We start from the raw sequence: 13,549 nt of genomic DNA, 5'->3' as shown, positions 1-13,549 counted from the left end.
TTGGCTTTCTGTACTGAGGTGCTCGCCCGGATGACCCAGGGCACAATCGCAATAGTTCTCCCAGTGCTACCTTAGCCGATAGAGCAGAATGCAAGGTATCAAAACATAGGAGCCGGGCAAACCCAATATTTGACCAAAGACATGATTCGGAGCTGATGCATATAAGGCCAAACTCGCGACGCCGAACACTCCCTAAGGTATTCGGTCTTTATGGTGTAAACCGGGCCTGAATAGTGCCCTTTGTAAGAAGCCCCTTGTGTCCAGGTATGTGCATTATTCTGACGTGGCCACATGCCAAGACGTCAACATCCTTCTCAATTGCGCTGAGAGTTCGAGGGATGTGTATCAACAAGAGACAGTAAAAAAGGTTCACACAGGGTCTTAATCTAAAAAGAATCCTTGGAGCGGGTCCCTGCTGCACGTCTGCGCCTGTGTCTCCGTTGTGCCGTATCCTGGACGGGTGTAGCATGATGATCATCTGTAAAAGAGAGGAACTTAGGTGAAAAAGTTGTCGTGCAAAAAGGTAGTTTTTTAAAGAAACCATGTATAATTAAGAATGAGTAAAAATTGCCACTTGTCTGCGTGGGTTGAGCCCCTTGTATTTATAATAGGGGTGTGGCCCTCAATCCGGTACAAATTACATATAGCAGCGCCGGACTCGTCTAACCGCGCTCGTGGTCCTGACGACCTATCAAATGTTGTAGTTGGTGAGGCCGTTTTTAGTGTGCGGCTGCCAAGGCAGTTGCATTCTCTTCGGCGCGCAAAGATCGCTCAATATTTCCGCTCACTGTAATGATGCCACGTGGACCGGGCATCTTGAGCGTGAGGGAAGCGTAATGCGGTATTGCATTAAAGCGAGCAAAAGCTTCGTGTCCAAGTAGTGCTTGATAACCACTTTGGAATGGAGCGATGTGGAAGGTTAAATGTTCGCTACGGAAGTTATCGGGGAAGCCGAATACAACCTTTAGTAGTAGGGAGCCCGTGCAGTGAGCCCCTGGGCCTGGCGTTACTCCTTTAAAGGTAGTGTCGCTATGGCGGATTTTCGTTGGGTCTATCGCCATTTCGCGGATTGTATCCTGATATATCAGGTTTAAACTACTGCCACCGTCCATCAGGACTCGTGTAAAGTGGTATCCGTCAATAATTGGGTGTAGTACCAGGGCAGCCCATCCTGCCCGCCGGATACTTGCTGAGTAATCATGATGGTCGAAAGTGATCGGTTGAAACGACCAGTGGCAGGGCTCGCCGATGATAGGCCCTTGGGCATATTTATCTGGGAGTGCCGCTTTGTTGCTCCCCTTGATCACGTGTAACATGTTTACTATTTTGACTTCTGGTGGAAACTTCTTTTGTTCCCCAGTGTCGTGCTTGAGAGGCTCATCCTCGTCTTCGCTTGGTGTATCCTCCCCCTTGTGTACGGCGTTGAGTTTGCCGGACTGCTTGAAGACCCAACATTCTCTGTGGGTATGATTGGCGGGTTTACCGGGGGTGCTATGGATCTGACATACTTGGTCCAGAATTTTGTTTAGGCTGGACAGTTCATCTCTAGCGCCTTTAAAGGGCGGCTTTTGCTGACTTGGCCGAGAGCTTTTGAATCCGACGTTTACTGTCGTGCTCTTCGTGATGTCTTCCTTATTCCGGCGTTTGTTATTGTTGTTGCGCCGTGATTTCCCGTTTCCATCTCTAGCTTCGGATGTACTAGGGTCGCTGGTGTTGCATCTGGCTAGCCAGCTATCCTCACCCGTGCAAAAGCGGGTCATGAGGCTTGTTAATGCTGCCATTGTTCTCGGCTTTTCTTGGCCGAGGTGTCTGGCAAGCCATTCGTCATGGATGCTATGCTTAAAGGCTGCCAAGGCTTCGGCGTCCGGACAGTCGACAATTTGGTTCTTTTTAGTAAGAAACCTATTCCAGAGCTTTTGGGCTGACTCTCCGGGCTGTTGAGTTATATGACTCAAATCGTCCGCGTCTGGAGGTCGGACATAAGTCCCTTGAAAATTTGTCCGGAAAGCGTCTTCAAGCTCTTCCCAGCTTCCGATGGAGTTTTCGGGGAGGCTTTTAAGCCAGTGCCGAGCTGACCCTTTGAGCTTAAGGGGTAAGTATTTAATGGCGTGGAGATCATCTCCTCGAGCCATATGGATATGGAGGATATAGTCCTCAATCCAGACCCCAGGGTCTGTTGTTCCGTTATATGCCTCTATGTTTACGGGTTTGAATCCTTCTGGAAATTTATGGTCCAGCACCTCATCGGTGAAACATAGGGGGTGTGCGGCGCCCCTGTATCTGGGCGTGCCGCGTTGTTCAGATGTTTGTTGTGTTGCATCGTATGCTGGAGAGCGCTTGCGTGGTCCATAGATGGATCTGGTTGTGCCGTCCTTTTGATGCGAGCCCTCGCGTGGATCGCGTATTGGCTTATATGTGGCATTGTTTGCCGCTCTATGTTGGCCATGAGGTCGTCTATCCGGCCAGGTGGCCGTTTTGATTTTTGGTTGCGGGGGATCTAAGGCCTCCTCATCGAATTCGGGTAGTAACTTCCGCTTTGGGTAACTCTTGGTGGGGCGATTGTCGCCGTACTTTGCTGCTGCGTTGAGTACTTTACTCCATCTGATTTGGAGTGTGTCTTGCGCAGCCTTGAGCCTTTGCTTCTGCCTTTTTAGACTCCTCGCGGTGGCAACAAGCCTTTGATGGGCATTTTGTTGCTCCGGGTGTCTGTCCGGTGTTATGTCCTCTGGACTATTATCTTTGACAGAGTTGGTTTGTTCGGTTTGATTATCCGCGTTGCCGTGGTCCGGCGGTGGTTCACCCTGCTCTAACGCTGGGCCTGTATGATCGTTATTTCTATCGAGGCGGGATTTGGGGTGGCGCTTACGCCGCTGCTTTGATTGCTTATCGAGGGGACAACCCTTCGTTGCGGCCTTCCGTTCCTCGTCGCCGTTTTCCTTTGGTGTGTCCACCATGTATACGTCATGTGATGAGGTGGACGTCCAGTGCCCTGTAGGCAGTGGTTCCTCTTCGTCTCTCGCATCGTCGTCCATACTGTCGATGTCTTCGGAGTCAAAGTCGAGCACGTCGGTTAAGTCGTCGATAGTGGCTACTAAATGGGTGGTGGGTGGGTCGCGAATTTCTTCGTCGTCCGTACCCCAGTCCCGCCGGACATAGTTCGGCCAGGACTCTCCTGACAAGGAGAGAGACTTAAATGAATTCAGTATGTCGCCGAAGGGCGAGTGCTGAAAGATATCCGCGAAGGTAAACTCCATGACCGGCGCCCAACCGGATTCGATAGGAACGGGCACAAGCGGTTCGTAGTCCGTGGACGGAGAAGTATCTGGCGGTTTAACAACACGGCTCTTGCAAAGGGTAAGGTCGATATTCGGCTCGATCGTCGTTGAGGATACGGCCTTCATGACGGGGTCTATCCGCCCGTCCATGGGTGGCACAACTGGCTCTGAATTGAGGCTCGGAGCGGCTGCCGGTGCGATCACCTGAATACGGTCCGATGGTAGAGCTAAATCGTACTCACCGTGACCATGTGGCGCACAAGGCAAGGGCTCGAATCCGTCAAAGATCAAGTCTCCGCGGATATCGGTCGTGTAATTTAAGCTTCCAAACCTGACCTGACGGCCAGGGGCGTAACTTTCGATCTTCTCCAGATGGCCAAGCGAGTTGGCCCGCAGTGCGAAGCCGCCGAACCCGAAGGTCTGTCCGGGGAGAAAAGTCTCACCCTGGACTATATCGCTATCGATGATAGTAGGAGCCATCAAGCCTAACGGTGACAACACAGAGGAACTCTCAATGAAAGCACCAATGTCGGTGTCAAAACCGGCGGATCTCGGGTAGGGGGTCCCGAACTGTGCGTCTAGGCCGTATGGTAACAGGAGGTAGGGGACACAATGTTTTACCCAGGTTCGGGCCCTCTCGATGGAGGTAAAACCTTATGTCCTGCTTGATTAATATTGATGATATGGGTAGTACAAGAGTAGATCTACCACGAGATCAGATAGGCTAAACCCTAGAAGCTAGCCTATGGTTTGATTGTATGTTGTCGTTGATATTGTTCCACGGACCAAAACCCTCCGGTTTATATAGACACCGGAGAGGGTTAGGGTTACACAAGGTCGGTTACAAGGGAGGAGATATCCATATTCGTATTGCCTGGCTTGCCTTCCACGCCAAGTAGAGTCCCATCCGGACACAAGACGAAGTCTTCAATCTTGTATCTTCATAGTCCAACAGTCCGGCCAAAGGATATAGTCCGGCTGTCCGGAGACCCCCTAATCCAGGACTCCCACAGGGGGTGTGGCCGGCCAAGGGAGAGGGCGCGCCAGGAGGAGTCCTACTCCCACTGGGAGTAGGACTCCCCCCTTTCCTAGTTGGTTTAGGACTTGAGGGGGAAGGAGTGGAGGAGAAGGAAGGAAGGGGGGGCGCCGCCCCCCTCTCCTTGTCCTATTCGGACTAGGGGGGAGGGGCGCGCGGCCAGCCCTTGCCTCCTCTCCTCTCTTCCACCTAGTCCCACTAAGGCCCATTTGATTCCCAGGGGTTCCGGTAACCTCCCGGTACTCCGGTAAAATCCCGATTTTACCAGGAACACTTCCGATATCCAAACATAGGCTTCCAATATATCAATCTTCATGTCTCGACCATTTCGAGACTCCTCGTCATGTCAGTGATCACATCCGGGACTCCGAACAACCTTTGGTACATCAAAACATATAAACTCATAATATAACTGTCATCGTAACGTTAAGCGTGCGGACCCTACGGGTTCGAGAACTATGTAGACATGACCGAGACGCGTCTCCGGTCAATAACCAATAGCGGAACCTGGATGCTCATATTGGCTCCTACATATTCTATGAAGATCTTTATCGGTCAGACCGCATAACAACATACGTTGTTCCCTTTGTCATCGGTATGTTGCTTGCCCGAGATTCGGTCGTCGGTATCTCAATACCTAGTTCAATCTTGTTACCAGCAAGTCTCTTTACTCGTTCCATAATACATCATCCCGCAACTAACTCATTAGTTGCAATGCTTGCAAGGCTTAAGTGATTGCATTACCCAGAGGGCCCAGAGATACCTCTCCGACAATCAGAGTGACAAATCGTAATCTTGATTCATGCCAACTCAACAAGTACCATCAGAGACACCTGTAGAGCACCTTTATAATCACCCAGTTATGTTGTGACGTTTGGTAGCACACAAAGTGTTCCTCCGATAATCAGGAGTTGCATAATCTCATAGTCACAGGAACATGTATAAGTCATGAAGAAAGCAATAGCAGAAAACTAAACGATCAAGTGTTAAGCTAATGGAATGGGTCAAGTCAATCACATCATTCTCCTAATGATGTGATCCCATTAATCAAATGACAACTCATGTCTATGGTTAGGAAACATAACCATCTTTGATTAATGAGCTAGTCAAGTAGAGGCATACTAGTGACACTATGTTTGTCTATGTATTCACACATGTACTAAGTTTCCGGTTAATACAATTCTAGCATGAATAATAAACATTTATCATGATATGAGGAAATAAATAATAACTTTATTATTGCCTCTAGGGCATATTTCCTTCATGAACAAGCCCAAGAGCTTGGTAGCTTCAAGCCTGGGTTCATTCTAAGCCTGTCGTCTTCCGCTAGCTTGACGAGGACTTGGCTGTTTCATAAAGTTGACGAAAAGATGTGCGTGGAGGGGCATGTCTTGGAGAGGTGTGCTCCATGCCGGTACCTCATGTGCTCCCTCGTTGGCTTGATAAAAGGACATGACTATTCTTAGGTCCAACCATCAAGATCTAATGGATTTGATTGATTCTTGGTATAATATTACAATTGTTCTTTTTAGAGTGATGTGATTTAACATGGATGCTACATTAGGAGTTAAGAATAAAGAGGGACATCTATCAGATATCGGTTTGCCCTCCTATTTGAAAGATATAGTTTTGAAGTAGTATTATCATGATACATGCACCTTTGCATTTTTAGGGTGGTAAATGTATATACTGCTTCCGGTCCATGGGAAACAATTGATCTTTGGGACATCGGTATAGTCTTTCAATGTAACTTTGGCCACTAGATACTAGTTTCTGTTTTAATTTTCTCCATGCCAAAAGGAACATATAGCTTGAAGTTACATATCAAGGACAAGTTAAAAGGGATTATTTGGGCTTTATGCATTGACTCACAGAGGTATTGATCATAAACACTTCTTCATGCATTGGCCTTGATCTCCTAATACATGATGTAATATGAAAAATACAAATATATTTTCCTTTTAGGAACAAAGGGAGTATGCCTAAAATCCAACCAAATTATAATATTATCCATAAAGTACTTCCCAAACAAAAATGTACGTATGATTACCGAGTTCTCAGTCTAAATATCTAAAACAATAATTTCATTGGTCAAAACTTTCAAAGTCTGATTTAAGGCTCCTTGGGATAACGTGATTCTAAAAACAGGGAAAGGAAAAAAAACAAGAATTGGGTGGGGATGCATGTGTAAAACATATGGGAATTTTGCAAGTGTTCAATTTATAGGAATAGAAAAAACACATGAATTCTAGTAAACAGAGTCAATTCAAAGTCAAACCACATGAAAATGTATAATTAACATGTCATTATACGATTAGGGATCTCAGTCAAGCACATGAATCCTATATTTTTCTTTCATTTTCCTTTTGAACAAAGGATCTTAAGACCTACGCTTCTTTTCACCGGTTGCATGCGATTGCTGTTCTGGTGTGTTGGTCATGTGGGACCTTAGCATAACAAGTTTCCGACTGTCTACTATAACAATGTTTGTCCGGCTCTAATGCTTATAGTCTTCGCTAAGTGGTCTTTGACCAAGACGACTTTTTTTATTTTTGATTTTTCTTTTACTATTTTGACGGTTAGTGAATACTAGATCGTAAGTTTTCCCAAAAAAAATAGTGTAAAACTTTGTTTTTCTACAAGTGGAGTGAATATACCATGTATACGAGACTGTCCGTACAGAAATGATAATTATCCACTCTGGGTTATCCTAAAATTACTTGAGGGACACAACCAAGGATGTTGTGATTGGAATTAAATCGGCATGGCTGTCGCTACCCGCGAGGCAATAAAGCTAAATCAAACCCTTCCTAGCTTCAACTCACCCATTTGCAGCCATGGATAAAACTGGATAGCAAGCTTTCCGCCGTATTACTGCAGCCCGATCGTGTCGTGCCACAGCAAGATGAAAAGGCCGTCATCGTGTCCCATCAACAACAACCCATGGCAAAAAAGATCGTCTGTTCCCGTATTACTACCAGTACCCTTTCGCACACAGATAAAACCGCGCGTGTATATATGCGCCCGCGCTCGTCGTCTCCTCACTCCTCGCCTCACCGTACTCTCCACTCCGCACCGCGCGCTGCCCCCTGTGCGTCTTCGCGCCTAGGTGTTCGAGCGGCGGCGCAGAAGGACGGAGAGGCGCCTCGTTCCCTGCCGCGCCGTGCTTCGTCCGTTGCCGCGGCCGCCGTCGTCTTCCCGGCCCCGCGGCGGACACCCCGAGGTGAGTGGGCGGGCTCCGGCTCGTGGCCGCGCGCTCCTCTTTTCTTTTCTTTCTCGGGTTCCCCAGCTGTTCTTTGTCTCTTGCGTCGTCCTTTTGCTCTGCTCTGCCCTTGGCTCCTTCCCGGGAGCTCGTCTCCGCGGCGTAGACTCCCCATCATTCTGCGTGAGAGAGGGATAAAAGAAACGGAAGGATAGAGATGATCGTTGGATCTTTGTCCCTGGACCGAACTAGTTTAGCAAGCAGAGCTGGAGGCCTGCCTCACGGACAGCGAGGGGCACACAGGCCTGTGGCCACTGTTCCCGGTGCTCTCCTCTCACGATCCTCTCCTCTCGTTTGCCCCCTTGGTGTTTGGTCGAAGAGGCAAAGAAAAGTCGTGCTGTTAATTTTGTCCTGCTCGAGCTTTTTATCCAAAAGAGGACACGAGCGATGTTGGACACAAAATCTCATCGCCGACGTCACCTCCTCTTCTTCAACAGTCGAACCAACTAACCCCACCCCCCCATGTTTCTGACTTGGTTTCGGCTCTTCTTCCTGTTGTTGCAGCGTCTCGTGGCAGCAGGTTCGGAGCCCGACCGGTGTGGAGAGTGGACTAGCATCACTGCATCGGCGGTGACTCGATTCTGCAAGCAGCGGCAGGATGTTGGAGAAGAAGGCCGGCGAGTTCAGCGGCGAGAAGGTGATCGCCGAGTTCGAGCGGCTGACGCGGGACGCCGCCATTGTGCAGCGGGAGACGCTGCGGCGGATCCTCGCCGAGAACGGCGACACCGAGTACCTGCGGGGGCTGGGCCTCGCCGGCCGCACCGACGCCGCCAGCTTCAAGCAATGCGTGCCGCTCGCCACGCACGCCGACCTCGAGCCCTACATTGAGCGCATCGTCGACGGCGACGCCACGCCCGTCCTCACCGGCAAGCCCGTCACCTCCATCTCCCTAAGGTTGGCCACTTGCTAATCATCAAGGCTCCTATCCTAGCGTATAGCTCCTCTTTTAGCTCTCCTCAAGGACTGATCATGGTGATGTACGACGTGCAGCTCCGGCACGACGCAGGGGAAGCGCAAGTACCTGCTGTTCAACGAGGAGCTCGTCAAGTCCACCATGCAGATATACCGGACCTCGTACGCCTTCAGGAACAGGTAGAGAGCAAATCCAGCCCAGATTTCGTTCGCTTAAAGTTAAATTTCTTGCTTCTGGTGCCCGGCCTCGATCCGGGGAGTCGTCCTCCGCCATAATTCGGCCGTTCTCAATTTGTACATCACGCGAACCAACAGTAGCGATCGATCTGTGAGTTGGAATGGAGTAATCAATCGTAGAATAACCTGTTATTAGAATTAAATCCATGATCGATGCAACAAGCCTAACGTACGACTGCAACCTCCTTTTGTTCCTTCACTTGTACCGTCGGCTCGTCACTTTCGTTCTAGTTTCAGTGAAGGTTTTTCGGCTGGTGATCTCCATTAATGAGGTATGTATGGTGACTGCTTAACGGCAGGGAGTTCCCCGTGGAGGACGGCAAGGCGCTGCAGTTCATCTACAGCAGCCGGCAGTTCACGACCAAGGGCGGGCTGACGGCCACCACGGCGACCACCAACGTGTACCGCAGCGAGGAGTTCAAGGCGACGATGCGCGCGGTGCAGTCGCAGTGCTGCAGCCCCGACGAGGTGATCTTCGGCGCCGACTTCGCGCAGTCGCTCTACTGCCACCTCCTCTGCGGCCTGCTCGCCGCCGGCGAGGTGCAGATGGTGTCGGCCACCTTCGCGCACAGCGTCGTGCTCGCCTTCCAGACCTTCGAGCGGGTGTGGGAGGAGCTCTGCGCCGACATCCGCCGCGGCGCCCTCTCGCCGACCCGCGTCACCTCGCCGGCCGTCCGGCAGGCCGTGTCGGCGCTCCTCGCCGGGCCGAACCCGGAGCTCGCCGACGCCGTGGCGCGCAGGTGCGCCGGCCTGAGCAACTGGTACGGGGTGATCCCGGCGCTGTGGCCCAACGCCAAGTACGTGTACGGCATCATGACGGGCTCCATGGAGCACTACGTGAAGAAGCTCCGGCACTACGCGGGCGGGCTGCCGCTGGTCGCCGCCGAGTACGGCGCGTCCGAGGGGTGGATCGGCGCCAACGTGGAGCCCGCGGCGCCGCCCGAGTCCGCCACCTTCACCGTGCTCCCCGACATCGGCTACTTCGAGTTCATCCCCCTCCGGCCCGGCTGCGCGGCCGCCCCCGGCCCCGACGCCTGCTACGGCGAATCGGAGCCCGTCGGCCTGACGGACGTCGTCGCCGGCGAGCACTACGAGGTCGTCATGACCACATTCGCAGGTACGCCGCATGCACCCTTGCCTCTTTTACGTACGCTCCATGGAGTGAGTCCATGCATGAACCCGCCAAGGTTCTTCCATCTGACTTGACTTGGCAAGGGGGGCATTGACTTGGCCTGTCGCCCTCCGGTTCCAAACCCTTGTGCTTGTGCTGGGTGATGAGTCCTTCACTGAGGTCTTAACTTAATCAAGTGGAGCCTCCACTGTCCAAATGGCTAGCTTTTAGGTAGATAAGACGGTCGCCTGTCGATGGATTCCCGTCGAAACGCACAGAGATTTTGAGGTGGACGTACGACGCCAACATTTTCTGCCCGGTTATCTAGCCAGTCTAGTGGGTCAATTTGGTCTCCAAATAAGCCGCCCGATGAACTAGACCCCGTTTGGTTGCGACGTATATTGGCGAGCATTCTTGGAGCGACATGGATTCTCTCCTCTGACCTTGTGAACCAAAGTCGAACACAGTGCTACTGCGCTGTCACCATGCTCCACGAAGCAGAAAATGGCGGCTACGGTGGGTATTAGTTGTGGCGTTACTGTCACGTATATAGTAGCTTGTGATCGGTGATCTGTATGAAAGTTACACCGTCGAGCATACATTAACTTTGTTGACTAGTACGTTAATCGACACGGCTGATGCAAGTCCTTTTCGCCGGGAAAATACAAAAAGGTGATGAGAGTCCGAGGACTTTTCAGCATGGTCTGGAATGAACATGATCGTTCAACACATGGAGCCAAAAAACCAAGCATCAAGTGCTCGTTGTTTTTCCAAAGACCAAACATGTAGCCCTGGCCAAGACACGACTTAGCACTCGATGTTCCAATATAAATCTTACTCCCGCCCATCATTGATGCAAGTTCCATACAAAGAGAAGCAAGCCTAGAAAGTGTGGCGTGTGGATAGCTTGCAAAAACGTATTATATTATGGGATGGAGGTTAATGAATCAAAATGCGTCAAAATCTAACACGTTGGAGTTTATGTGAAAAATATCCATAGATTAGGTGTTGAACCGGTGGACCGGTAATAGTATATATGCGAGGCATGGCGGTCTGTCCCTTTGCTCCTGTTCATCATTCTTGCCCGCGAGAAGGCAAGGTCATATGTTAAAATTGCCCAACCTTTATAAGACTATCCTTACTAAGGCATAAGATGAAATATATGTCCTTTGATATATCGATGCCACCTTCCTCTTGCATTCGTCGGTAACGCGCCATGAGCAAAGCTCGATGACACCTTTGCATCTCTAGAACGCCCGTGGTGCCGGGGTAACATTGTCAATGTGGTGGGGGAAGTCGTCGGTCAGAGCCAGGAGAAGCTGGTGATAGCAAGTTGAGAATCAAACTGTCGTCCCGGAGAAGAAGAAGGCAAAGGGGGTTGGATAATCATCCCAGATCTGGCCAGACAGAATTGAGGAGGCCTTATCTCACTATGGTTTTCGACGAAGTTGAAATTGTCATGCAGCACCGAACAAAGAAGGCAAAAGACGAAACCATGAACCGTCAACCTCCTCTCCAGCAAATAACGCGTTCAAGATCCCCTGGAAGAAACGTAGGCCAAATGAAACCCAAGATCTAGCCCTAACTCAAGCTTTGATGCACCGTCTCCCAATGCCAATCAGCATCGCCAGAACGACGACAAGACACATAGATCGTATTCCACACTGTCGATGATGTCATTGCTCGCCACTGACCTAAACACCCAAACTGAAGCCTAGCCCAAGCTAGGACGGCCCAAACACTGCTAACTTCAAACCAGGGTTTTCCCCACCTCTCTGGTGTTGGAAGGCACCTGAAGGCGAGGGGTACCAGCGGCACTTACGTGAAAACCCTAGCCACCGTTTCTTCTTCTTCTAGAGAGGTAGGAGGCGACATTCTTGATCCCTATAACTAGCAGCTACTCCATCCATGGAGTAGCTTGGAATCCATGTAGTATTCAATCTCCGGAGCAGGTTAACAAAAATTTAACTTTGACCAGGCCGGCAGGCGGCAGGTCATATACACGCATTCACATGTGAGTGCAACGCCTGCAACTGTCAAACAAAACCTAAGATCAAAGACAACAAAAACTCTTCCGTCATCTGAAGCCACGTACACTCCCAACCTCCCTATCGATCTACCCCGGAAAATTTATCCTAGTGTTGTGTTAGTTTTCAGTACTACGTCAGTTAACAGTAGGATTTGTCGTCGCGTCGCCTCACCTGGATGAGGTCGAGCATGGGCGCCACATCAACCTACAGGAAATGATGTGCCCTGCCAGATGATAACTGGATAAGAACCGGTGCAACACACAGCACAGGTGGGCACGCACCCACATGTTGCCGGTACGTGTCCAATCCGTGACCACAACTAACTATAGGGTCCGGGCCAGTGTCACAAATAGGAGAATTCTGCTTGCATCATTGCTTGTTTGTCTCATGCTGGCCCATCATTTTATCATGAATTTGTAGTACGCACTTGCTTCGATGGATACTATGTTTGTTTCCTCTGTCAGAAAATCGCAAGAAAAGTTCCACAGTCAGTGATAGAGATGTAGTGATTCTGAAGGCGAAATGCGTATCTTGGCAGGGCTGTACCGGTACAGGCTGGGCGACGTGGTGCGGGTGGCCGGGTTCCACAACGCGACGCCCAAGCTCAAGTTCGTGTGCCGCCGGAACCTGGCGCTGTCCATCAACATCGACAAGAACAGCGAGCAGGACCTGCAGCTGGCCGTGGACGCCGCCGCCGCCAAGTTCCTCGCCGCCGAGAAGCTGGAGGTGGTGGACTACACCAGCCACGCGGACATGTCGTCGGACCCGGGCCACTACGTGGTCTTCGTCGAGCTCAACGCCGCCGCCGCCGACGCCAGCGCCGACGTTCTGCAGGGGTGCTGCGACGAGCTGGACCGCGCCTTCGCGGACCCCGGCTACGTCGGGTCGCGGCGGTCCCGCGCCATCGGCCCGCTGGAGCTGCGGGTGCTGCAGCGGGGGACGTTCCACCGGGTGCTCCGCCACTACCTCTCCCTGGGCGCCCCCGTGAGCCAGTTCAAGTCGCCGCGCTGCGTCGCCCGCTCCAACGCCGGCGTCCTCCAGATCCTCGCCGCCTGCACCGCCAAGGCCTTCTTCAGCGCCGCCTACGACTGACGCATGCGGTGGTTACAGGGTACATGCATCATGCACGGTTGTCTGGGAAGAGCAGTACAGAGTTGTCCGCATGCAGGTGAGGTTGTGTCTGTGTGTGAGTGTGTGAGTGACAGTGATGTTGCAAAGTGTGGCCACCGGCCAAAAGTGTATGTGTGGTGTGTCTCACGCATGTGGCATGTTTGCAAGGTGTATGTATCAAATATAAACCTGTCGAGTTGTCCGCGCAGCATCTGCCAGCATGCACCATTGGTAACGAAGGCTGGCTAGTAGGAGTATATTCGTCTTGGAGATACTTTCTTGCCATGTTCGATCAGATCCGTCCGACCACATGCACGGATGTACCCAACTCGATGATCTGGGAATGGTTCCTGTACAGTTCGTGGCACCCCTTACAAACTGACAGTGGGACTAGGGTTGATCATCGCACGAATTTTTTTTAAAATGCGGGTGGATCATCGTACGATTCCAATTTGCTGCTGGTCATGCAATAATCCTCTTGACCGGAAGTCCAGAAGGAAACGCAAAGTAAAAAAAAAAGATCTATGAACACTGGCATTCAAAACATATTTTTATAGAAGAAGCTCATCCGAATGA

The 13,549-nt window shown here is 51.0% G+C and overlaps 1 protein-coding gene across 1 annotated transcript; it reads left to right on the top strand.

The window, feature by feature from the left end:
• Positions 1–7,270: 7,270 nt before the first annotated feature.
• LOC125513260 (jasmonoyl--L-amino acid synthetase GH3.3-like) lies at positions 7,271–13,282 on the top strand. The gene is made up of 5 exons (XM_048678328.1): positions 7,271–7,534; positions 8,078–8,467; positions 8,564–8,665; positions 9,022–9,839; positions 12,402–13,282. The coding sequence occupies exons 2-5, from the start codon at positions 8,172–8,174 to the stop codon at positions 12,953–12,955; spliced, it is 1,770 nt and encodes a 589-aa protein (XP_048534285.1). The 5' UTR covers positions 7,271–7,534; positions 8,078–8,171; the 3' UTR covers positions 12,956–13,282.
• The last annotated feature ends 267 nt before the right edge of the window (positions 13,283–13,549 follow it).

Source organism: Triticum urartu, chromosome 6, assembly GCF_003073215.2.
Source record: "Triticum urartu cultivar G1812 chromosome 6, Tu2.1, whole genome shotgun sequence".
Classification (NCBI taxonomy): domain Eukaryota; kingdom Viridiplantae; phylum Streptophyta; class Magnoliopsida; order Poales; family Poaceae; genus Triticum; species Triticum urartu.
The sequence above is the reverse complement of the archived record's forward strand: the minus strand, read 5'-3'. Positions and strand labels throughout refer to the sequence as shown.

What these genes read in the sequence shown, in the direction of transcription:
- LOC125513260 (XM_048678328.1), top strand. Translation starts at nt 8,172, where the DNA reads ATGTTGGAGAAGAAGGCCGGCGAGTTCAGCGGCGAGAAGGTGATCGCC. An exon ending in TCGTACGCCTTCAGGAACAG is followed by an intron (nt 8,666 to 9,021) that starts GTAGAGAGCAAA and finishes GCTTAACGGCAG; the next exon opens with GGAGTTCCCCGTGGAGGACG. An exon ending in CGTCATGACCACATTCGCAG is followed by an intron (nt 9,840 to 12,401) that starts GTACGCCGCATG and finishes GTATCTTGGCAG; the next exon opens with GGCTGTACCGGTACAGGCTG.